This window comes from Passer domesticus, chromosome 18, assembly GCF_036417665.1.
Source record: "Passer domesticus isolate bPasDom1 chromosome 18, bPasDom1.hap1, whole genome shotgun sequence".
Taxonomy (NCBI): domain Eukaryota; kingdom Metazoa; phylum Chordata; class Aves; order Passeriformes; family Passeridae; genus Passer; species Passer domesticus.
Genome location: NC_087491.1, coordinates 2170121 through 2193421, shown reverse-complemented (window position 1 = coordinate 2193421; position 23301 = coordinate 2170121). Strand labels below are relative to the sequence as shown.

At 57.0% G+C, this 23301-nt stretch overlaps 3 protein-coding genes across 15 annotated transcripts; 1 reads left to right on the top strand and 2 right to left on the bottom strand.

The window, feature by feature from the left end:
- Nucleotides 1–255: 255 nt before the first annotated feature.
- On the bottom strand, nucleotides 256–2629 carry PAXX (PAXX non-homologous end joining factor). 3 transcript variants are annotated; one of them, XM_064393599.1, is made up of 7 exons: nucleotides 2500–2629; nucleotides 2360–2420; nucleotides 2194–2228; nucleotides 1901–2091; nucleotides 1295–1366; nucleotides 745–838; nucleotides 256–630 (listed from the first exon to the last, which is right to left on the bottom strand). In XM_064393599.1, the coding sequence occupies exons 1-7, from the start codon at nucleotides 2583–2585 to the stop codon at nucleotides 591–593; spliced, it is 579 nt and encodes a 192-aa protein (XP_064249669.1). In that variant the 5' UTR covers nucleotides 2586–2629; the 3' UTR covers nucleotides 256–590. The 3 variants fall into 3 exon arrangements, with proteins under 3 accessions (XP_064249669.1, XP_064249668.1, XP_064249670.1); XM_064393598.1 differs by having other exon boundaries at nucleotides 256–838; XM_064393600.1 differs by lacking the exon at nucleotides 745–838.
- Nucleotides 2630–23274, top strand: TMEM141 (transmembrane protein 141). Of its 10 annotated transcripts, XM_064393605.1 has the most exons (6): nucleotides 2630–2705; nucleotides 2809–2875; nucleotides 2987–3070; nucleotides 3240–3371; nucleotides 3617–3765; nucleotides 4006–4314. In XM_064393605.1, the coding sequence occupies exons 1-5, from the start codon at nucleotides 2652–2654 to the stop codon at nucleotides 3742–3744; spliced, it is 465 nt and encodes a 154-aa protein (XP_064249675.1). In that variant the 5' UTR covers nucleotides 2630–2651; the 3' UTR covers nucleotides 3745–3765; nucleotides 4006–4314. The 10 variants fall into 10 exon arrangements, with proteins under 10 accessions (XP_064249675.1, XP_064249678.1, XP_064249672.1 ...); XM_064393608.1 differs by lacking the exon at nucleotides 3617–3765; XM_064393602.1 differs by having other exon boundaries at nucleotides 2683–2875; nucleotides 3246–3371.
- On the bottom strand, nucleotides 5863–17000 carry ENTPD2 (ectonucleoside triphosphate diphosphohydrolase 2). 2 transcript variants are annotated; one of them, XM_064393595.1, is made up of 9 exons: nucleotides 16687–16997; nucleotides 10934–11051; nucleotides 10302–10452; nucleotides 9534–9693; nucleotides 9214–9441; nucleotides 8631–8897; nucleotides 8323–8442; nucleotides 7904–8038; nucleotides 5863–6919 (listed from the first exon to the last, which is right to left on the bottom strand). In XM_064393595.1, the coding sequence occupies exons 1-9, from the start codon at nucleotides 16795–16797 to the stop codon at nucleotides 6719–6721; spliced, it is 1491 nt and encodes a 496-aa protein (XP_064249665.1). In that variant the 5' UTR covers nucleotides 16798–16997; the 3' UTR covers nucleotides 5863–6718. The 2 variants fall into 2 exon arrangements, with proteins under 2 accessions (XP_064249665.1, XP_064249666.1); XM_064393596.1 differs by lacking the exon at nucleotides 8631–8897 and having other exon boundaries at nucleotides 16687–17000.
- Nucleotides 23275–23301: the final 27 nt, after the last annotated feature.

The window sequence follows — 23301 nt, the reverse complement described above, 5'->3', positions numbered from 1 at the left end:
CAGCTCCTCCCTCACGAGGGCAGGATGTGCTGACATCCTCATCCTCTCCCAGTGTCCAGCAAGGCAGAGCCCACCCTCCCAGCTCTCCAGAGGGATTGGCCAGGTTCTAATGACACACCCATCAGCCCTCTTGCAAAAAGCTGGCACAGAAAGGAATTTCTCTGAGGCCCGGACAACTGGGTTCAGCTGAAACAGGCCCAAGGCTTCCTGAGAAAGGGAGAGGCAGAATGGACAGACACACCCAAAGAGACCAGCTGGCTAAAAAACCCTTTACTGGCAAGAAGCAAAGCACAGGTGATCTTTCCATTCCATAATATCAAAGCTCTATCAAAACTCCACCAGCTTATGGTAAGTGAAGTCAGGAGCTGGTCCCTGCCAGCAGGGAAGGGCTGCAGGGGAAAAACCCACCATGCTGGTGTCCCCTCTGCTTCATCTGTTCCCCACAAAGGGGAAAGTTGAGGGGTGGCTACCAGGTACTGCTGCCTCTGCTGTCTCCCTGGGTCAAGGCACTCAGCAGGTCCAGAGCAACAGGGACACCTCCTCACTCAGAGGGTCCATAGGGCTGTCATCAGGGCACAGGACAGCACCCATCAGGAGTCCTCGAAATTCACTCCAGATGGCGCCTTCTTGCTGGAAGGAGATGGAGGAAACATCAGAGTCATGAGCCCCAAGCCCTGCTGCCACAAAACTTCAGAGCAGAGCCCACAGGGTGCCCAGCGAGCAGCATCCAGCCCCAGCACTGACCTTTTGAAACCAGGGTTAATGAGAGACTCCCCCGGTACCTTCCTTTTGGCTGGCAAAGCTGAGCCAGAAGCCTTACTCTTCCTGGGGCTGGGGTCTGCCTCAGTCAGGAACAGGCAGGACACAGATTACAGGTTACCCAGGAGCTCTGGCAGCCCTGCCAGTCCCTCCACGGCCAGGGGGAGCCTCCGGGAGCCCAGCCTGGCAGGACCAGCAGCCACAGAGGGCAAGAAAGGGCCAGACTTGGCCTCCTCTCCCAAAAGGAGCTGTGGATCCACCACAGCCTCCAGTCTGGAAGCACAGGAAAGCCTGCCCTCTTTCTGAGGCTGGCAATGCCCAGCCTTTGACCTGAGCGTCCCAGACACCCTGAGAGCCACCACAGTAAGCCCTGCCCATGCTCTGCCTGGAAGAGCACCAGGACAACGGGTGGTTGCTGCTAGCAGCCAGAGCCGAGGGCACTCAAGAGGCACTCATGGATACAGGACCAGCAGCCTCCAGGAGGGAGAAGACAAAAGATTGCAGGAGCAGTGCAGGTGCCCCTGGCAGTGCCTACCTGGCAGGAAGAGCTGCTGGCTCCGGGCAGCATTCTTCTCGGGGCTGCAGGAAGATGCTAACGTCTCCACTGCTACTGAGACAGGAGCCAGAGCCAAAGCTTGTGACAACACTCCCCAATTCTGCATGCAGCACTTCAAGCCTCCCCAGTGAGCTTCCTCCACAGCCAAACTGAGCCCCATTCTCCTCTCAGCACTTCTATCCAGACTGCTGCTGCTCCAAAATCTTTCCAGACCCCTCAGACAAAGATATCTGTAAGGTGACTCCCACACTCAGGATGCTAGTGGTGCTGGCCATGAGGACCAGGGCTGTGTTTCCACACAGAGACACACCACTGTGTCCTCCCAGCCCAGGCAGGGTCTCTTCTGCCTGTGGAGGTCTGGTGCAGACCCTGGCCAGCTTTGAGAACGGGCCAGCACGACCAGGGAAGTGACAGGCAGCAGCTCTTCTGCCGGCCTACAGGGACCGGTGAGAAGAAACCACCTGGGGTGAAGCCCTCTCCTGCTGCGGCCGAACGGGGGCACCTAGGGCACCTTAGGTGGGAGTGACAATCCCGTGAAGGTGGCAGGAGCTGCTAGCCCTCCCCTCTTCTAAACCCACCACGGACCTTCCAGGCGCCTCTGCAGGCTCTCGATGCAGCCGGCCATGCCGAAGACCAGCGCCTGCAGCTGGCTGCGCGCCTCGGCGGCGGGCAGCGGGGCGAGGGCCAGGGCCGGGCACCGCGGCTCCCCCGGCAGCCGCAGCGTGCCCGAACCCGGGCCCAGGCTCAGCGCGGCGGCCCCGTGACCCAGGGCGGCCCTGCGGGGAGAGGGGGTGAGGGGAGCGGGAGAGAGGGGGCCCCGGGCGAGCTGGGGCCGAGGGTGCCCGTAGCGAGGAGGGTCCCAGGGCGGCGGCACCCACCTGAGCATCGCGCCGTGCTCCTCCGGCGGGCACCGCTGCAGAGGGAGAGAAGGAGGAGAGCGCGTCCAACACGGCCTAGCCTGGGCCCACATCCATCCCTGCCCCGCCGGCACCCCGGGTCTCAGCCCCGGCTCTCCCGCCGCGCCTCGTCCGCCCCGGTACATACAGAGCCGAGCTCCGGGCAGCCGCCGAGCTCCCCGGCCCAGACCTCCATCGCGTCGGTCACACTGCGGGAGGCAGCGGGTCAGGCCAGGGCTGCTCGACCCCTCCGCCCCCCGCCTGCTCCTTCTCTCGCCCCGCTCTCACTAGACGGCGCGGTCGGGTCCGCAGTAGCAGAGGAATCGGCCCGTCCCGGTTCGCAGCACACGGAACGGCCCCGCCGGTTCCGCCATGACCACGGCGGAAGGGGCGGGCGGCAGGGGCGGCTCCTGCCCCGAGCCCGGCCCGGCAGCCTCGCCATGGTGAACCTGGGCGTGCGGCGGGTGGAGGATGATGTGGCCGCCAGGCACCCGGTGCGCCCCGCGGGGGCCGGGCTGGGAGGCCGGGAGGTGCGGGGAGGGCCGGGGCTGGGGGGCCGGGTGGGCCTCCGGCCCTGGCGCTGACGCCTCCCCGCAGGCGCTGCAGCAGTACGCGGCCTGCCAGTCTCACGCCTTCATGAAGGGCATCGGCACCTTCCTGGCAGGTACGGGCCGGCCCATCCACCGCGGCATCCCCCGGGCTGTGCTTGGCCGCTCCCCGGGGGCAGCGGGGACGTCCCGGCCGTGTCCGATAACCCCGGCCCCGGTCTCGGCAGGCAGCGGGGCCGCCTTCGCGGTGCAGAACATGGCTCGGCAGAAGCTGCCATACAGCCTGCAGTGGAGCCTGCTGTTGGCTGCGGGTAAGTGCTCAGCCCGAGCGGTACAGACAGGTGTTTGCCGCTGTTATGGGCGCTCGTCTCTGGCTCCAGCCAGGGCCCCGGTCCCCAGGGCTCAGGAGGGTCCGCGGCAGCAGGTGCTGTCCCCACCGTGGTGCTGCTGGCACTCCCAGAAGCACCTCGGCCGCCCCAGCTGCAGGGTCCCTTGGAAGCTACGTGGTAACCAGAGCTGAGACACAGAAATGCTCCAACTTCTGGATTTATCTGGAGACAGGCAAGTCCCCACAAGAGCTCGCCGTGACTGGTGGGGTGTCTCAGCCCGCAGGTACAGTCATAGCTCCCTACTGCTTTGCCTGAGCTTGTTGTGCCTGGTTCTTCCCTGCTGCAATAATTGCTTTGCTGCTCCTGTCTTGTAATTTACCTGGTGACTGTGTCATTTCCAAAAAATCTCATATTATAAATCCTGCACTGGCACCCTGCAGCCAAGGGGTGGGAGCAGGAACACCCATGGTGGGTGGAGCTCCTTAACTGGTTTCATGCCTCCCCTGTGCCTCTATGCACCTGGCACAGTGGGTTCCTCAGCAGGGCTGGTGATGTGGGCTGGCTGCACTTGCTGCTGCCTTCTGCCCTGCCTGCTTTGGATATTCATGAAAGCCAGCACAAAAAGCTTATTTGCTGGAAGAGGAAGGAGAAGATAAGGGATGGAGAGAGCAACTGAGGTATGGAGGGATTTGCTGCCCAGTAGGGTGGGCGGAATTTGAGGGGCATCAAGACAGCTGCTGCTGTACAATTCTTGTTGCTGCTCGCTGCTTTCTCCCATACATACCTTGAGCTCCCAAAGCTAGGCCAGCTTGAAGAGGCTTTACGTGCTTCACCAAGGCTCTGTGGTTCTTTGTCTGTGCTTGGCATACTCAGCAGGGTAGTTGGAGGTCCAGGGAACTTGTACTTTCTTGTTGCAGAAAACCTCCCCAGTGCAGAAGATGGGGACGGCACTGCAACACTGCTGAGGAGAAACAGGTACGGTGACGTGGTGGAGTAGCCAGCAGAGCATAGCCTGCCGTGCTCGTGTCCCGCTTCACTCCCTCCTGTCTGCCCAGCCTGATGCTGCCCATGCTGCCCGTGAGGGTGGTGGGCTTGGTGACACTTCTGGAAAGCTCAGAGGACTTGATCCTGCCAGAGAGAGCATGGTGGAGGCACCTCAGGGATTGCTGCCTGCCCCATGGCCTCTGCACATTCCCCTGGGGGTACAATAAAAGTTGAGAGCGGAATGCACTTGTTGTGGATAAGGTGAAGGGCAGAGCAGGTGGTGAATGTCAGCCTAAGGCAACCTCTGCAGTGACTGTTGGAGCAGAGATCTCTGGTCCCTCTGTGGTGATGGCAGTCACAATCAGCACTTGGATTGCTCTGAGACTGCAGGTACGGACAGGTCTGGGCTAAGTTGTGAGGGCTGAGCTGTTGCTGTGTCACCTATGTTTCCTGAGCCCAGCCAGTCTCATGTCCCTTCCACCACAGCAGCAAGGCTTTTCCTACCTACCTGAACAGGCCTGAGCGGAGTCCCACAGCTGGGTGGCCTCTGGGGTGTCCCCTTCCCCTGCAGCAGAGCTGACCATGTGCCCAGGGCCCCTCTCTGCAGTGCTCACCTGTCACTGGCTAGTCCCAGATTGCCCATCCAGATCCATAACTATTTGGCAAGGTAATGGTACTGTCTCGAATCCCACGCACACAGTGGGGCATGTGGGGTTTTTCCATGTCAGACTCCAAGTCTTGACTAGGTTAATTGTCTGCTCTTGGTGGACATCCAGCTCTGATTCAGCTGCAGCTGAATTTCTTGGAAGAGGAAACCCAGCCTGAATTCTGGGAGCTGCCCAGGTTCTTAGAGCAGTGTTTCAGCTTCAGGAACCAGAAGTGCCTTCTCCATGTGTGATACAATAGACAGGCCCTGAACATCACCATGTGAGGGAGTCCCTGTGCTGAGGAGATGAGCCTGGGGAGGAAGCCAGGCTTGGAGGTTCACAGCATCCTCTGAACTGGAATCAGGTTTTCCCTGTGCAGAGAGATGGGGAGCAGCTAGTGGAAGAGCTGGAAGCAAAGTGCTGCAGGGAACAGGCACGTTCAGTCAAGCATGGCATTCCAGAAGTTCAGCTGGAGCAGGGAAGGGTGTTGGGAAGTGAGCAAACCCACGGAGCAGAGTTGGTGCTGCCAGCAGGAACAAAGAGGGCAGTGAGAAACTGCAGCTCCCTGCAGCCACTCCTCTCTAGTGTTTGTGGAATGTGCAGGGCAGGGAGAGGCTTCCCAAAGGATTGGAGAGCTGGGACCAGTCCCATGCAGCTGCCCAAGCACAGCGATGTGCATCCTGGTGTCTGGGCTGCCAGTGACTGCAGCAGCAAATGTGAGCTGCTCTGCTGTTGCCCTTGAGCATCAGAGCTGGGCCCTGGCAGTGGAGACTGCTGGCAGGTTGTTTTGCTGGGGGCTGTGGCAGTGAGGGACAGTTTCAGCTGCCTGCTCCTGGCTTTGGGGGTGACTGCACCTCCAGTATGAGTGGAAGCGTGAGCTTCGTGACTGTGGCTGACTGGAGCTCCTCCATCTCCAGGTGGGCTGGGTCTGGCATGAGGTTTCCAGCCCACCTTGGTCTATTTGAGGTTGTCTCCAGGCTGGTAGAGCACACAGAGCTGTGACCGTGTCTCAGCACTCGACAGTCTGCGAGGGCTGAGACCTTTGGGCAGAGCCTGACCTGTGGATGTGGCTGAGGGGCTTTGCGCCCATGGGACAGCCAGGCTGAACTGCCTGTTGCTGATCACAAGCCACTGAGCCATAGCAGTGGTTACAAAGGTTTATTTCAGATTATTTTTAAAAAATCAAACAAAGCCAAACCTTCTTCATGTTTGTACATCCCTGTTCTTACTCAACTGGAAATGAAGGTCCATCCTCCTAGCTGCCTGGTGTGGGGTGATGCCAGGCTCAAATCCCAGTGCAGAACAAAGCCCCACAGTGTGGGAGCCCATCGGCCTGTGCCAGCATGGCCATGCACCACAGAGCTGCAGGAACCAGGGTGTGCAGGAGTCTCTGGCTGTGGCAGAGACAAGTCTGGCATAGGAACCATGGGGGTAGTGAAGGCATCACCCACAGCTGAGGCCAATGGCCAAGGAAAAGACTTTGCCTTCAGGAAGGTCAGTGGGGTTTGTACAAGAGCCAGAAAGACAACGTGAGATTCAGGTGATGCCCAGAGCTCCCCAGGAGGCAGGGCTGATGCTCCAGGGACAGGCTAGTGAGGTTGGCTATAAGGACTAGTGTAAGTAATATTCCCCATTCATACACATACACATGAAAATTAATCCTGTTTTTGCTTGGGTTCACTGGCTCAGTTCAGCTCTGGTGGCAGCAAGATGTCCTGGCTCTGAATGTCCCATTTCCAAGCCTGCTCCAGGGTCCATCCCTGAGTAGTGCGGGGAAACATTTACGCCCTTCTCCCACAGGATCAGTGATCCTCTTCTGTCCTTTCCCGCAGCTTGAGGGCAAGGGGAGGGCAAAAGGACACAGTTATTCTTCTGGGATGGTGTCAGGTTTTGGAGGAGGACATAGAGCACTTGCCACATCCCAAGCATTCAGACCGTGGAGCCTCCAGCAGGTAGGATGGTGCTGGTCCTGCAGATATGGCCCACCCTGTCCCTGCCATCAGATTATGCTGGACTTGCTGTGCCAGAGCAGGCAGACGGCAGTCACCAGGGATGTCAGGGTGGTGACCACAAAGAGCAGGATGAGGATGACCCAGTAATTGTACAGCATGCTTTTGTGGGAGTAGGGCTTCTCTGCTGGGATCATGTTGGTGAGGTTCAGCATGTAGCCCAGGGCCCAGCCAATGGAGGTTTCTCCTGCCTGAGGAAACAGCATGGCATGGTCACCATCCAGCCAGCATGGGCCTCAGGAGACCACAGAATCAGGGAATCACTGAAGTTGGAAAAGACGGCTAAGATCATGGAGTCCAACCAGTAATGCCAGCACTGCCAAGGCCACCACTAAACTATGTCCCCAAGTGCCACATCTGCACATGTTCTAAATCCCTCCAGGGATGGTAACTACCCCAACTGTGGGCAGCCTGTTCCACACTTTCCATGAAGTAATTTTTCCTAAAATATAACTTAAACTTCCCCTGGCACAATTTGAGGCCATTTTCTTGGCCTGTGACATGTTACCTGCGAGAAGAGACCAACCCCCACCTGGCTACAACCTCCTATCAGGGTGTTGAAGAGAGTGAGAAGGTCTCCCTTGAGCTTCCTTTTCTCCAGGCTGAGTCCCCCCAGGTCTCTCAGCTGCTACTCATAAGACTTGTGCTGCAGACCCTTCTGGGAAAGCTTCAGTGTCAGCCCAAGGGAGAAAAGTGTGTGGGAACCCACAGCTCCCTTGAGCCTCTGCTTGCCCAAAGGTCTAGCCAGCACAGGGACAGAGCAGTGACCATCTTGTGCTGAACTGGGTTCATCCCCTGGGAGTAAAACCTAGTATGCTCAGGCCAGTCCTGATCTCCTTGCACATCCCATAGCATGTGCAGACAAAGGTACCTCCTGCCCTGACGTAACATTCCAAAAAGCCTCAGCAGAGCATTATTTGGGATGGCTGCTGTCTTGAGGGCCAAGGAAGGGCTGAAGGATCCCATGACCACCCCAACAGACAGCTCAGCTGATTTGTTTCCATCCCCTAGGAGACCCCTCCAAAAACTGAGAGTTCCATCCTGCCCCTGTTCACTGAGATCTTCCTTGATTCTGCTTGCCTCTTTTTCCATGTGGGGTCCTCTCTCCTGCAGGGTTCTTTGGCCTAACTCCAAAGAGATCCCGTGGGATGGGGATGTATTTTGGTGCTCCCTACCTTCTTCTGGAAGGCAATGTTGGGGAAGGAGTGGTTGTTGAAGCTGTAGCCTTTGGTGGTGAGCAAATACACAAATGTGCTGACAGCGCAGTAATCTGGCAGCCTCTTTTCCAGCTTTGGGGCTTTCAGGAGCAGCTGGGTGGGATGCACAGAGGGAAAGAGAAGAGGGGTCAAGCCAGCAATGGCCAGGCTTCTGTCTGTGGCCTGAAGCTCAGGGTAGTTACATCTGTGAGGCCAAGGCTACCCCTGCCCACCTGAGCCCCCTCCCAGTCTCCCAGTCCCATGTGGGGGCCATCAATTGCCTTCCCCATAGTCCACTGGTGCCAGGAAACCCAGTGACCTCCAAGGGCTTCTCTCAAAGCCTGGGTGATACCCCACATGAAGCAGCCCCCTCCTTCCATGATGCCCAGGGAGCTCACCTCACTCCAGCTGGTGGCACAGATGGTCTCTGCAGCATCCTTCAGGTCGCTGGGCAGGTGCACAGGTCTTCCCATCACAGTCTGTATGAAATCCACCGTGTAGAAGAAGGCAGAGAAGGCCTGATGGAGGCAAAGGACCAGCTGTGAGACAGGCCTGGAGTAAACTCTCTGACCATGAGCAGACACTCTGGCCAATGTGGTGGACACCAACCGCTGTTACAGAGCTGGGGGTCTGATTTTGCTGCTGCATGATGCTGGGGAGCTGCCCAGCAGCAGCCGAGGCACCACCCTCCTCTTATGGGACTTACAATGAAGTTTCCTGAAACTTTTGGCTGGAAAACACCATCAAAGGAGCAGTGAGAGAAGGAGCAGTTGGTGAAGTCAAAGAGCTTGCTGACATGCAGAGTGCAGAGGTTCCCATTCCCAGTGCCGACCAAGGTAACAGTGGTGTTGAGGGCAAGGCTTGGCCGCTCCTTCTGCGTGCAGGGGCTGTCATAGATGCTGCTCAGCAACAGGCTCTTGTTGTAGCCCTTAGGCCAGCAGGGATGGGAGACAGTTTCTTGATAGCTTTCAGCCTGCCGGAGGAGGGACACATGGGGTGCATGAGCTGTGCATAGCACAGCTCCCGTGGAGCTTGAGCAGCCAGACACAGAGCAGTTGACAAAAGTGTCTCAAAATGGCTTGGGGTGTCTTGGCTCAGCCAAGGGCTGCATCATCTAAGGGAGATAGTATGAGAAAGCCCTGGGAACATAGGAAAGAGTTGGGGGCAAAACCCAAGTTGGCTGGTAAAGGTGTGCAGCTGGTCCAGGGCTCAGGGACAGCATAAACACCGAGGTAAGGGGCAACTCTGGGTTTGTGACAGCCAGCATCCACATCAAGCACACACTGTACCTGGAGGAACTTGGAGAGCAGCCTCTTGAGGACCTGGTCCCTCCCATAGCAGAGGAAGCTGTGCGTGTACACTTTGTATGCCTGCCCATACAGCTTCAGCATCACCTCATTTTGGGGGTTTTCAATTGTGTCCCTGGTTTCAAAGGTGATCTGTGTGGAAGCACCTCCAAAGTCCATGGCCCCCAGGGTCTTCTTCTGAGGCTGGATCCATTCTCCAAGCCATCCACGCTAAGCCAAGGAGCACAAGAGCAGGCATAAGTGTATCATGAGCTGCCCAGCCACCACAGCCATCCCACTGGATGTCACTATCCTCTGCCCACCTTGATGAAGTTCTCCAGGAGATAGTTTGCAGTGACCCAGCCAAAGACCCCTTCCTCTTCCCCTGACAGGATCTTTGCTCCCCGGAAATCAAAGGGGTATGTCTTCAGCGTGGCTGCTACAGCTCTGAGGACAGCGTCCGACGCCTGTGGGTCCGCAATGCTGTGGAGGGCAGAGTGACAGACCTGTGCCACAGTGCTGCAGAGCCCTCCCTGTCCTAATGGCCCTTGAGGGCCAGCACTGCCACAGCAGGGCCCAGGAGAGAGGTGAGCCCTTGCATGGGTACTCATAGGCATGTCCCAAAAAAACACTAGCTAATTCCCCTTGTCTCTGCTGGAGGAGGCAGGTAGCAGGAATGAAGTGTGCTCCTCCCTGCTGGGACAATGGAATCCATCCTGCCTGGGCTGAGTGAGGGGAGCACAACTCTTCCCCCTGTGTGCTTTTTGAGGGGTGATTATTCTCACTGTGTCCCATCAGGCTGGCAGTGGCTGCAAGGGATTTTCCTCCTAGCAACCAAAGAGTCTGGGTGGGTTATCCTGGTGCTAGCCCCTACTAGCACTGTGCTGGCTGTGCCCTGCAGAGTATATCTGCTCTGAAAGGCAGAACCACTTTTGCAGGGGACACAGCACTGGGCAGGTGGGTGGTCAAGAGCGTTGCCCAGCAAAGGGGAAATACTTCAGCCATCCTTCACCACCTCCGCCCCTGCTGTGTGTGGCAAGCTGGCGTGTCAGAGTGGCACAACAGGGCTCCCCTGTCCCCTGTGCACTCACTTGAGCAGGCGCATGCCAGCCGTGGCACCCAGGTAAAGCGGTGTGCCCGTGTGCTTCTCCTTGGGCACATCTCTCAGGGCCTGGTTCAGGCAGTGCTCCAGGCTTGTCCCAGCTGCCGGAGGGTTCGAGCTGTAGCTGGAGATGCCAGGACCTGTGAAGAGGAAAAAGCATTGCTCCCTGCTGGTGAGGGGATGATGCTCAGAGAGAAAATGCCTGGTGAGCAGCTTTGCCCCTTCCGAAGGCAGTTTTCTGTGAGCATGGAGCCATCCAGGGTCCAGCCACATCTCTCTGCCCACACTGCATCCTCTGCTGGCTGACAGTCTGGGAGAGGTTGATAAATGGAGAGTGAAAAACTGACCCCAGCTCCTCACTGGGCTAGGCAGGGAGCTGGATTGTTCCCTGGTGGTTCAGTACCTACCAGGAAAAGATAAACCACAAGCATGCACAGATGCAAGCCTTGAGGGGAGGTGGGAGACATTTTAGGAATAGAGCTGAACCCTTTAGAACATACCACTACACTGTTGAACACAGAGGGAGGCAGCTGGGCATGGCAGGGGCACTCACACCATGCTGCCCTGCCACAGGGATGCAACAGACGCCGCCACCAGCCCCGGACCAGGGCCAGCCCTTACCCTCCACATCACACATGCCGTGCTCGCTGACCACCCCGGTGTCATTCTCCTTGTCTGCGGGCCACTTGTAGACGAACATGGCGGTGTGGGAGGACCCAGCGTCCAGCACGATGCCGTACTGCAGGGGGAAGGCAGTGGGTCAGGCCTGCAGGCTCCAGCCCTTACCAAGGGAAGACACTGGGGCTCAGTGCACAACCAGTCCACACTCCTACCGTGTCAGTGCCCAGCAGCTCCGGAGCATCACCTGGCAGAGGCAGGCTTTGCTCAGCCCAGCCTGGCACTGCTGGGCCCATACCTGCCCAAGGAGGGCACTGCCTGGCATGTGACTGGGAGTGGGATACTGGCCATTCTGGAATGCTATTTGGAACAGCACAGGGACTCTGCCTTTTTGGGTAAGGGGACCCCCTTGAGTGCAGCTCAGGGGGTCTTCCCCCACTGCAGGTTACCAACACTCCTGGCTGCCTGCTGAGCCACGCTAGCCGGTCCCTGGGACTGGTGGTGAGGAGAGACACCTGAAATGGCTCCTCGGGATGCTCTTGGCCAAAGAAGGGCAGCCAGGCCCCTCATCCCTCCTGCCCTTGTATGGCTTGGCTATTCTCTGGCTATAAATAACCCTGCTCCTCCTGCCAAACAAGGTTACCCAGCTTCCAGGGAGGGGACACCATACATGCTGCCTGCAGCACCCCTGGGCATACCCCTCTGCCTGACCCCTGCTGCCCATGGTTTTGGGATTGCCCATGCTGGCCCCCACTGTGCCCCTTCAGGGCTGTGAGTATAGGGGGAAAGCAAGGCAGGACCCAGCGGCACTCCAACTGAGCATCTCTGGGGTGAAGCCATCTAAGGCTTAAACCTCCTCCTATGAGTCTCTGTCTCCTGCCCTGCCCAGACTCAACAGAGCCGAGGGCTGGAGTAGGCAGCTCCTCTCCCTGCCCGGCTCTGGAAGCCACCCCAGCCCTGCCTGGCATGGGTGCCCCATGCTACCCCTGTCCCTATCACCTGGTTTTCACCAGCTCAGGCAACAGAAGTGTCAGGGACACCTGAAGTCCCCACTTACAGGTAGCCTCAATTACACTGTGAACTCATGGCCCTGCACCAGTGGTACCTCCTGCTCCCTCAGAGAACCATCTCACATGGGTGACCCTCCCAGACTCGCCCGGTGATTTGTTCATGCCCTGGGCCAAAAGCTACAAGCCAGCAGAGAATCCCCCTCTGTGGCCAGGCTGGAGCAGTGGAGTAGCTTCAGCTCCTGACAAACACTGCAGAGAGAAGGAAAGAGGCTGACAACTCCCCCCCAACACCTCTCCCCAGCCTCCTGGGCTGGGTGCTGGGGTGAGTGCTCCGGGGAGGCTTAGAGGGCGCTCAACATCCTCTTTGCCCAGCACGTGGCACCCCAGTCCATTCTCACCAGAGCAACCTCTGCCTTGCCTTGCCTCCCTGGGGTCCCGTGGTCACCCCTGCGTCCCCAGATGAGCAGTCACCGACCAAGCAGAGGGCAGTCTGAGGAGGGTCCAGCCCTAGGGGACCCCCCTCTGTCCACCTCAGTGGCACATGTGCCCACACACCCACTAGTCACCATGCAAATGTCTCCAGTTTGCTCACAAGGTGCCGCATTACCCCAAATATCACCTGGAGTGACACTAGCAGGACAAGGCTGTCCCAAACAGGAAAGCATCTGTAGATCATCCCCAAACCCAGGGCTGAGCACAGCCAAGACACTAGGAGCAGTCTCCAGCCCAGAGATGCCACGGAGGAGCTGAAGTCCACTGAGAGGGACAAGGTTGGAGACAGGGATATCTACATGGTGGCAAGGGTTGAGAGATGCTGGAGTATGAAACAATAAGGACGACCTGCAGTGCCAGGGATACCCGGTGCCACCCACCAGGAATGGGGTCAGCCTGGGAGGGGGATGCTGGGAATGTCAGACTCACCCCATGGCAGGAAGGGACATGGCTACATGGCTGGCTCTAGGGTGAGCAGGAGGAGACCCACCACCCGTGACGGGGGAAGGCTGGTTCCCAGGGTTTCTTCCTGTGCTCAGCAGGGCTGGCTTGGCTGTGCCCCACTTCCCGTCCCACGGAGAGCTCGTACCAGGATGTGTTCATGGGGGTACGTAACTGGGGTGGAGTTGCACACGTAGAGAGGTGCACAAATGTATGTGCACATGTACATGCATAAATGTGTTCATGTGGTCTACATGCTGCAGGAGTGCGCATGTTTGTGTGTGTGTGCCTGGGCATACAAAGGTGTGTGCAGCTTGAGGAGTGGATGCACGTATGTGGGGTTGCTTACACATGGGTGTGCATGGGTGAGGAGTGCATGCACATAGGTGTGCCAATGCGTGTCTGTGCACACATGCACTTAGGAGGGGCGTGTGCATGGGCACACATACCACGTTGTGTGCCCAGGGAAGTGCAGGCAGTGAGAGGCTGCACCCAGAGCAAGCCCCGTGCAGAGGTGGCATGGTGGGGTGACAGTGGCACTGCTGGGGCAGGATGCAGAACTGGCTGTGCCATGTAGGCACATTCTAGTGCCCTTTGCTGACAACACCTGTGGGTTGGGGTCGGGGTATCTCCTCTTGGACCCCCAGCCCACTGCCACCAGGTGTGGAGTGGTGGGTGAGGGGCATCCCATGGGTCCCCCAGCCTTGGTGGTGGCAGCAACAGAGCTTGGCCTGGCTGAGGTAAGGTGCTGCAACACGAAGGTGCTGCCTCTGCAGAGAGTGCCTGGCTGACTGCTGCCACAGCTCACTCCTCAGCTGCCACAGCTGGAGAGGAGTCACCACAGCCTCATGCCAGCCCTCCTGAGGGCACAGGGTTTGGCACCCCAGCTTGTCCCTTGGAGAAGACATCCTTGCCTGGGAGTGGTAAGCAGGGGTGGGAATTGTGTGCATGGTGCATGAAGGCACCAAGGCAGACATGGGCAGCCTACTATGTTCCCAGTGATGAAGAAATGTCATCTCCTCCAGTCCCAAGGGTACCTCACACCTCCAGCATTCACACAGAAATCATGAATGGGATCACCTGCAGTGGTGTGCAATGGTGCCAGCCCCTGGCCCCAGATCCTGTCCCTGTCTCAGCTTCTGTTCCTGCCTAGAACCTGGGCTTGGGCATTGGAGCCACTGCATTCCCCAGAGCAGAGTGTGCTCTGTGTGGGTCTGGGTCACAGCTGAGCCATGGGCATGGGCAGGTGGGCTCCAGGGGCCCTACAGGTGGGAAGCCCCAGGAGGGAGGATAAAAGCCCACCCCAATAGTGTTTTGCAGTGTAAGTGCTGCCCTCAGCACTGCCAGCTGAGCTGCCCTGTGTCTGCTAACAAGTACACTGCAAATGAGGGCTGGGGAGACACAGGGATGACCTGGCACACTCCCATGCCAGCACCTGGCTCCCATCACCCCTGTCATCTGCCTCAGCATGTTTGCGTATGGTGCCCAGGGCTTTGGCAGGGCCTCATGAATGTGGGACAGTCCCCAACACCAGCATCTCCTGGTGGCACAGGGATTTTTCTTACAGAACCCTCTGACCAGACCCTGGCATGCTGTAGGCAAGGGGGACACAGAGGGGTCTCCATTGTGGCCCCACACTGGGACAGTTTTCCAATGCCAGCCCTATCTCTGCTGCCTCCTAGGTCACCCATGGTTCCAAGGGCTCTGCCCCAATGCAACATCACTCAGGCCAGCCCCAGTCAGGGCTGCTCAGTCCTGAAGCCCCTGCGGAGGGGGCACAGAAGACAGTCATGTTCCCAAAGGCCAGGAGTAGTGCTTAGGGCTTCTGATCAGTGTATGGCTCTGCCCAGGGGAGGAGGCAGATGGGGACATTGAGAATGCCCCATGTGCTGCTGCCTGGCACTGTGCCCCATGGCCATGCCCAGAACTCCAGCGCCCATTCCACAGGCCCTCCGGGCTGTCCCGTGTCGCATGAAGGGCTCATCCCTGGCCTCCCACCATCTGCCTCTCTGAAGGATGGTGAGGTCATGCCGCACCCAGGTTTGCAGTGAGTTGTGACAAGTTTCCTTCCTGCTGCAGTAGCCACAGGAGCCACAGGATGTAGAAATTGCCAGAGATACATTTGCCAAAAGAAAGAAAAGGGCTGTCAAGAGCAGGCAGCAGCTCTGGGCAGTCAGGCCTTGAGCTCCACTGCAGACCCATGAGGGAAGGATCAGTCCCTCAGCAGCAAGATAACTAATCCAGGGTGGTTTTAGGGCTATATTTCATGCAGAGGAGCTGGAAAGGGAAAATGTGGAGCTGTAGCTCAGCAGTGAACAGCACTATCCAGCAGCTAATGTGGACTGAGTCAGCAAGGACCACATCTTGTCCAGGCCATCAGAAGATGTGCCCATGGTCTCCCATAGCAGGACTGACCTCTAAACCACGTGGGCATCTTTTGGGCTGAGTTAAAATAACAGAAAGTTCTGCATTCTCAAAACAGCACTGGGCTTCGTGTGAAAGCAACTCCTCAGCACCTTCCTTCTGCCAGCCCCGTGGGAACAGGCACTGCTGGACACCGAAGCACACACCATGCTGGACCTCTTAGCACTTGGCATGTCCAGGAACCCTGACTCCCTAGGCCAGGCCTTGTGCAGAGCAGGGTTAGGATCCAGGTGGGTGTTCAGAGGTGCTTGGCCCCAAACCACAGCAGTGCCTGCAGACTAGAAGATGCTAGCACTCAGAGGGAGAAAAAGCACCAAAAAAAGCACAAGAAAAAAAAAGTTTCTGGGAATTAATTTGGTTTAAAACCAAAGGTCCATTTTGGAACCTGGAAGAAGAAAGTCTTTCCAGGCTGATCCAAGTGCTATATATGGGGGTCTTGGCACCAATCTAATTCCTCCATGTTCCAAAAGATAAAAAATCCACTTTAAAAACAGCTCAGGGCACTGTCCAAGATGCTCCAACATGTGGTAACAGGTGGCCAAGAAAGGTGTCACAGAGAGGGAGTTAAAAATTGGTAGTTTTACTAGGAGCAAAAAGGGTCATCTTAGCTAAGCCAGCTTGTCTTCTCATTCTAGTCTTCATTACATCTGACAAACACAGAGAGAAGGCAGCAGCACATCTGGCATGCAGGCTGGCTCAGAAAGTTTCCAAGTAAATTGCTTGGGATGAGAAAAAGGGGGTTTTAGATTAAATATTTTTCAGGACAAGCGCCTGGGACTATTTTAAAACAAAAGACTTGTCCTACAAAGGGAGTACTTGGCCAACGAGAAATTGTTCGGGAACCTCTTTCATCATCCAAATTTACGACGAAAAAGGAAAAAAAAAAAGCAGCTTGTATTCAAAAGAAAGTACATTTGTCACCCAGCAGCACTGGCTCAGGCAATGCAGTGGAGCCCGGGGAGATGCTGAGTTGTGCAGGGAAGCCCTGGCCAGGCAGAGCAGCAGCAGATGCTGACTCGGCAGCCCTGCCCTGGGGGGCCGCTATCTTTCTGTGTGTCCAACAGACTCCCCTCCCAAAGCGCACGTCCTAAGGCACAACGGATGGACGGCCGAAGGTCCCGCAGCCGGGGGGTCCCGCAGCGGAGATGCCACGCAAGGAGTCTCGGTACTGGGGCAGCTCCTCCCCGCGCACCGCGGGGGCTGCTCCCTGCCACTCTCCCCGCAGATGGGGGACCCCTCAGCCCGGCGCCTCCCGTGACGCTGGGGACCCGCTGATGCCGGCGTCTCTCCCCCACCAGCGTCCCCGCACAGCGGGAATGCCGTGCCCCGGCGTGCCCACGGCGGCTCCCCCGGAGCCCAGGAGCCGCCGCTGCCCCGCGCCCCGCTCACCTTGAAGCCCGGCGGGCCCCGCGTGTCCCCCGAGCCGAGGAGGAGGAGGAGGACACCCAGCAGGCAGCCGAGGGCCAGCAGCAGGAGCAGGGCGGCCAGGCGGCGGGCCATGGCGGAGCCGGGCAGGTGAGCGGCTCGGCGGCGGCGGCTCCTGCCGCTCCTCCTCCCCCGCCTCCTCCTCGCCCGCCTCTCCCGGCTGAGTCAGCGCCGCCCCGGCCCACCCGGGCGGGACAGCGGGCTCCGCGGCGCTGCTGCGAGTGCTGCGGTTGCCCCGGACTCGCACTCAGATCTTCCTGCCCTCTCCGCCCAGACCGATCTGCCCCCGGGCACGGTTCTTTTGCCCAGGATCAGCCACAGCCCTGCCCCTCAGGTACCGCCCCGGCCCCAGAATCAGCTTTGTCCCTCGAGCATCACCGTTAGCGGGAGGGCTCAGCCCAATCCTGTCCTTCTCCCCTGGGCACAGCCTGTGTCCTTGGGATCAGCCCCATCTACCCCTCCGGGCATGGTCCTTGACCCCAGGCTCAACCCCATCCTGCCCTCTCCCTGGGGCTTAGCCCTTAGATGGATTCAGTGGGATGTGGGAACATCCTGAGATACAGAACAGCTCCAAGAACCTCTCATCTACAATGATTAACAGCTGTGGCTGTATTCCTGCTTTTAATCATCACAAGAGCTTCGTGACAGCCCTGAGGAGCCCAGATGCATACTGAGGCTGTTTTCAGTATGGTCACAAGTGAATAATGTGATGCATTTGCATAAGGAGGAGCGAGCCAAAGGAGGTTTGGTTCCTTCCTCTGAGAAGGACGTTTACAGCTTGCTTACACAGTGGGATACAACAATGAACAAAATAGTAAACAAGGAGAGAAGGCTGAAAGTCACTGCTCCTAGAGCAGCTCGGTTGCAGGCTGCGGGTCACAACCTCACACTGAGGGTGTGAGCTGAGGCTCCTCACAACTGCCTCACTCCTCAATACTTTCTTGAAGCAAGGAGCTTTCCTGCTGCTCACAGCTGACCCATGCACAGCACACATTGCACCATTGCAACTTCTGCAGAGCTCCCTGCCCATCACTGTGGTATTGGGGCGCAGAGGTGCTCATGGGGCTAAGCCTTTGCCCAGGGCTTGTGCAGGAGCCTCCAGCCCTGATGCGCCTCCGTTGCACAGGTTCTGCAGCTGGAGGTCCCACAGGGGATGAGCTCCAGTGCTGTCCCCACCTTCACCCTGGCAGTGCCCATCGCTGTGGAGCAGGGCTTCTCTGCAGGACTGCTCTGTTCAATCTGTGAGCCTGTTTGCAGGGGTTTACCTCCTCACTTCAATTCAATAAGCACTTAACCCTGGAAAATCCGTGTTAATCTATTCCAAGACATTAGTATATTAATTTATGGGAAAAAATTATTTGCTTTTGCTGCAGATTATGCCACAGGAAACCACAGTCCTGTCCCTGAGGCTCAGTGCAGCACCATTTCAGCTGCTTTTCTGCCTTCCCAGATTGACTCTTCTCAAGTTTCTAAGGGAAAAATACCTGCCTATTACTGACTCTTCATGCTGCCCATCTCACCTTCTGAGGCAGTCATCTGCCATCCTGCACAGTGCAACTGCACCAGGGATTATCATAGCAAGACCTTTTCTGGATTGCACTTAATCTCTTTCTCAAACCCCCTGCTTCACCTTTAGATGGACAAACAATGAGGTCTTCAAAGACTAAAAAGGAACAAAAAAAATCTCTTTTCTGGATGGTGGGGAGCAGAAACAGGGTTAGACAAGCCCTGTGGGAGTAGGGATGGTCCCCTTGGTCCTCACCCTTCTTTTGGTTTTGGGGACTTTGAAGCAAGTTCTTATCTGTCATGTGGTCCTTGTTGTGATGGGACCCATCCTGGGAGATGTGAGTGTCCTCCATACCTTGGTCCTGTGCAGACTTGGCCATCCTATTCCCAGACTGTCCATGCGTGGCTTTGAAAGGGGGGCTGACATCCCTTCCCTCCCCAGGGTGGGCTGCTCCTCCTCTTCATGAGGTCACTTTTGCCACCCTCTTTCCAGCCCCAAGGGGATGGGAGCTGAGGTCTGAGGCCTGAGGGAGTCTGTGCCAAGCCCTGGGCATTCACTGGTGTCCCAGGATACTCAACCTCCAGTGCAAACAGGAAGGCACCAAAAGCTTGGGCATGTGGGGTGCAAATACTCCCATTCCCAGGGGAATGTCAGCCAGGCAAACACGTGTATAGCCAGAGAAATACCCCAATGCCCCGTGACAGTATGTGCAGGCGGGGAGCGCCCCAACACGGCTGTCTGAGCTCAGCCCAGCCGGGGCCAGGCACCGCCAGCTGCTGCCCCAATAAGGGGGATGAGCAGGGTGGGGGGCTCATGTCAGTTTTCCTTTCCCGTGTAGCCCTGTCAAGGCACCACAGGCCAGAGAGCAGGGCACTGAATGTGCAGTGCCTCTGCCCATGGTGTGTGGGCAGCCCCAGCCACTGACAGAGAACCCAGCCACGTCCCTGGGGAGGAGCAGGTACCTGCACTGAGGTGGCTGCCCCAGGTGGGCAGTGCCTGAGCTCCAGGCACAAGAAAGTTCAGTGTGAAAAAGCAAGTGAGGGTCAGGGAAGGCTTTCTCTGCCATGGAAGTGGAAGCAGACACCTTGCTCCAATGGCAGAAGGTGAGAGCAGCCTTGTTAATCTGAGGAAACAGGGATGTGGGTTTTGGGCACCATCAAAGAAAGGCAAGAACAGATGTCACCTCTGCAGCACTAGGGTTGTGAAGCGTGCTATCTGCCCAAATGAACAAGTTCAATGAACAAGCAGCTGTGTGGGGACCCAGCCCAGCACAGCTGGGTTGCCCTGCCACACTACCACTCTCTGCCTTTCTACCTGCCATGCTGTCACCTGTCTGCCTGCCACCCTGCTTGCCATCTGTTTGCCTGCCAGTGTCTTACCTCTGTCACCTCTGTTGATCTCCACAGTGCTGCTCTCCATCCTGCCTTGACCATTCCCAGGGACAGAGGCACGCTGTGAATCTTTAGGGAACTGCTTTGATAGTGGGAAGGACAGATCCCCTCAGCATAACCAGATGTGAAAATGGCATTGAAATCTGAAATAATCAGACAATCCACCAGGTGCAGGAGCAGGGTTTGCTGTGGGGCAGCAATAAGTTCCCCACAATTTAATGCCAATTTTTCATTATTACAGCCTGTGTCACCACCGTGATGGGGCCACAGCAGCAAGGGAAAAGGTTAACCTGCCTGATCTCACAGGAGAAATCTTTCACAAGGCCCAAGTCCCTGCTGTGCTGGTGTCTTTGGATCACCCCATACCTGGATAAACACAGATAGCTTAATCCCAGGTAAAGCTGGATGAGAAAGTGTCACCAGCATGCCTGAGGCACCTGAAGACTCTTGTCTGTATTTCTACATCCCCTGCAGCTGGTGTGGACATGGGCTTCAGCTCAGTGACTCAGGGAGACACAGCTTTCCTCCAAGGAGAGGCACAGGCACAGACTCCCAGGAAAGACAGGGCATGCTGGCACCCATCCCAGCTGGGCAGAAAAGCTTGTCCCCACCATGAAGCAGGGGAAACAATCCCTGGGGGCAGAGCGGAATGTGAGTACAAAGAGGAGGGGGAGAGTGCATTAGTCACCCAGCAGCGCAGGGGACGTCCGCTTCCCTAACAAAGGAGAGAGGTTTTCTAATCTGTTTCTTCCAACAAAAGGCTCAGAGGTGGGGCCACCTGGGTGAGGGTTGCAGGGTTGAATGAGGGATCAAAGGAGACACTGGAGCAGGAGAAGTAACTTGCTGGCGGCTCTGAGAGGTGGAGTTTGCTGGTTGTGGAACTCAGGGCTTCTCAATGGCTTTGTAAAACATGGATGAGCACATCTGGGAGCACTGGTGGGCGGCCCTGCAGCTCCATATGTGGTTGGGTAATAACAGGAAGAACACAATGAACCTATAGACACTGTAACAGGCTGTGTTCCAAAGGGAGGGGTTAGGGACAGGGTTCTCTGCTCCCATCTGCGAGCTCCTCAGCCAACAGCAAGTGCAGGGGGCCATTCAATCCAGAAACATTCAACAGTTTTGGGATTGGTCCAGCGCAGGCCAGCCCTGAGCAATGCACAAACAATCCCACAACATACTCCAGAGCTGCTCCAGCACAACATTGGTCTCAGCCCTGGCAGAAGCCCCGGGGGTCCTGACATGCTCTTGAGGGAGCACTGGAAGGCAGTGGGGTTCCTTTGCAGAGGCACTGTCCCAGTTTAGGGCAAATTTGGGAGAAAAGCCTCCAAAGGGAGCCCCCCCAGAAAGCACGCCCACATGGTCCCTCCCCCAATCGGTTTGGGAAAAATTTCCTCGGAGAGAAGTGGAAAACAACTGTTTATTTAACAGGCAAAGCACTCCCCAGCACACAAAATGAACAATACCAGATGACAAAACTCATTCGCTGCTCTGAAGAGACGACAAATTCAGAAGGTCTCTCCAGTGGGTGGTTGCTCTGTTATCAATCCCTCGGGCACTGGGAAAGGCTGCCCAGAGTAGCCCTGGTGGCCACAAAGTGCAAGATCTCATTGCTCCCCAGGTCCCAGTCCGGAGCAGGTTCGAACACTTCCCAGAAAAGGGAAAGAAAAAAACCAGTCCAGGGCAAACTCTGCATCAGCTAGCTAAGCTGGCTAAAAAGCAAAGGAGCACTCTGTTCTGCTCCGTCCGTGCCCAGACAACACAGCCCAGCGCAGAATGTGGAGGAGTGTCGCTCTTAGAGGAGTGAGTGCAGCCCCTGATAACAAACTCTGTGCTTCTCCTTCTCCCCACTTTCACTCTCAGAGCCAGTCTTGAAGTCACAGAATATAATATCCAGCATTAACAGATGACTGGGGATACAAGCATCATAAAGTCACCCCAGGACAGGCACTCAGACCAAGAACCATCAAGGACAGAGATGGGCTAGCTGGAGGGAAGCCTGTAGCAGCCAGAAGGACAACTGGGACAGCATGAGGCTCCAAAGGTGTTCCTAGAAGGAGCACAGCCCCCATCTGCCTCTGAAGCACAGACCAAGGAATAAGGGCAGGGACTTGCTCCTTTGATCTCAGGTTGGGCTGAGGCTGCTCACCTGTCCACAGGGCCCCCAGTCCTGTTCTCAATTCAGACCCCAATCCCACTCCCATTCCCAATCTCAGCTATGCCTGGGAGCTGCACTGGAGGCACAGACAGAGGGGAGGAGTGAGAACCTGCTCCCAGTCCTCAGGACTCTGTGACTCCAGCCAGGACCTGGACTGATGTACCCTGGCACTCAGCTGAGGCATCAGGTGTATTTTTTGGCTAGTGCAGGCCAATGCAGGCCACTGTGCAAGCCCAGAGGTGCCTCCTCCTCAGGGACCTCCAGGCAGGGTGAGTCCTGCACCAACCAAAGGTCTTGGACATCTAGGCTTCCCCAGCTGCTGGGGCTGACTCCCCAGTATCTCGTTGCCTTGCATGGAGGAATCACAATACTGTGTGGGGTATCAGGAAACCTCCCAGCTGCCTGTCCTGCTGTCAGGTCTATCCCTCATTCCAGCACAGATGTGTGAACCTGGACCCAGAAAGATGCTTTTGCTCAGGGTGCATTTACCCACATCTCCACCTGCACAAAGTTGGAGTCAGACAGCACTGCAATGGAAGCAAGGATCTGTCAGGAATTTCTGGAGATGCCCACACCAGTCCCAGCACTGATTAAGGCCAGAGCAAACACATGTGAGGCATTTTGGGGTGCTTTTGAGTCTGTGGCCAGTGAAGTTGCAAATCCAATCAGTGCTTACACGGGTAGAGTAAAAAAAATAAGGGAATGTAACAACCTCCCCCAGTCAGGAGTGAGCTCCTGACTGAGTGCAGCTCCTGCCGAGCCTCTGCACCCTGTGAGTGGGAGCCCACTGATGTATTCCAGCCTCGGCTCCAAGCCTGGATCTTGTCCTCTTAGAGACATTGAAGGTCTGGAAGGATCTTGGTGTATCCAAGGCTATAATCCCCGTCCTGGCAAGGATTCTTGCCTGGAAGGAAAATCAAACCCAAGTACAAATCTCTATTCTTGTCTCACTTTCTAAACCCTTTTTTGTCTCCTGTTTTCCAGGACATTGTCTGTGTGATGCAAGCCCTGAGGGGGTCCATGGGCAGAGATCCCTGTTGTCTTGGCATTGAACCAGCCAGGAAATAAGTAGCTTTTCCAGAAAAGCCCCATTGGTTGCTCCTGGATGTTTTGCCTGGGGCTCTCTCCTGCCAGGACAGAGGGTCGGGAAGTATTGAGGCACAGGGCAGCCCCTCAGCCATGTTCCCACAGCCCTGGCACGACAACTGATGAGCTCTCTCCTCAAGCCTGTGACACGAGCCAGTGGATGCTGGCACAGGACAGCACACCTGCCAGCAGAACATCCGTCCCCTACGCTGTGGCCCCAGGGCAGAGGGGTCCTTGGCACATGGAGGCCCAGGGTCATGGCCACATCCTGTTGGCTCCACGCAGCCACTGCAGGCTCACCTGTCTCTAAGCCTGTTGGGAAAGGTTGGCTGAACACGAGTGAAGCATGTGACATGAAGGAAGGGAGCACCACACATGGATCCTCCTGGGCAGCCTTGTGGCAAGGGGCTGATCCCTCCTCAGTGTGAGGGAGGGGA

Coding starts and splice junctions, on each gene's coding strand:
- ENTPD2 (XM_064393595.1), bottom strand. CDS start 16,797: ATGGCCCGCCGCCTGGCCGCCCTGCTCCTGCTGCTGGCCCTCGGCTGC. Junction 8,443..8,630: donor AAGTTTCAGGAAACTTCATT/GTAAGTCCCATA, acceptor TGCCTCCATCAG/GCCTTCTCTGCCTTCTTCTA. Junction 8,039..8,322: donor GTGCCACCAGCTGGAGTGAG/GTGAGCTCCCTG, acceptor CATCCCACCCAG/CTGCTCCTGAAAGCCCCAAA.
- PAXX (XM_064393598.1), bottom strand. CDS start 2,585: ATGGCGGAACCGGCGGGGCCGTTCCGTGTGCTGCGAACCGGGACGGGC. Junction 2,421..2,499: donor GGACCCGACCGCGCCGTCTA/GTGAGAGCGGGG, acceptor TGCCTCCCGCAG/TGTGACCGACGCGATGGAGG. Junction 2,092..2,193: donor GAGCACGGCGCGATGCTCAG/GTGGGTGCCGCC, acceptor CTCTCCCCGCAG/GGCCGCCCTGGGTCACGGGG.
- TMEM141 (XM_064393601.1), top strand. CDS start 2,683: ATGATGTGGCCGCCAGGCACCCGGTGCGCCCCGCGGGGGCCGGGCTGG. Junction 2,876..2,986: donor CATCGGCACCTTCCTGGCAG/GTACGGGCCGGC, acceptor CGGTCTCGGCAG/GCAGCGGGGCCGCCTTCGCG. Junction 3,372..3,616: donor TGGGGTGTCTCAGCCCGCAG/GTACAGTCATAG, acceptor CACCTGGCACAG/TGGGTTCCTCAGCAGGGCTG.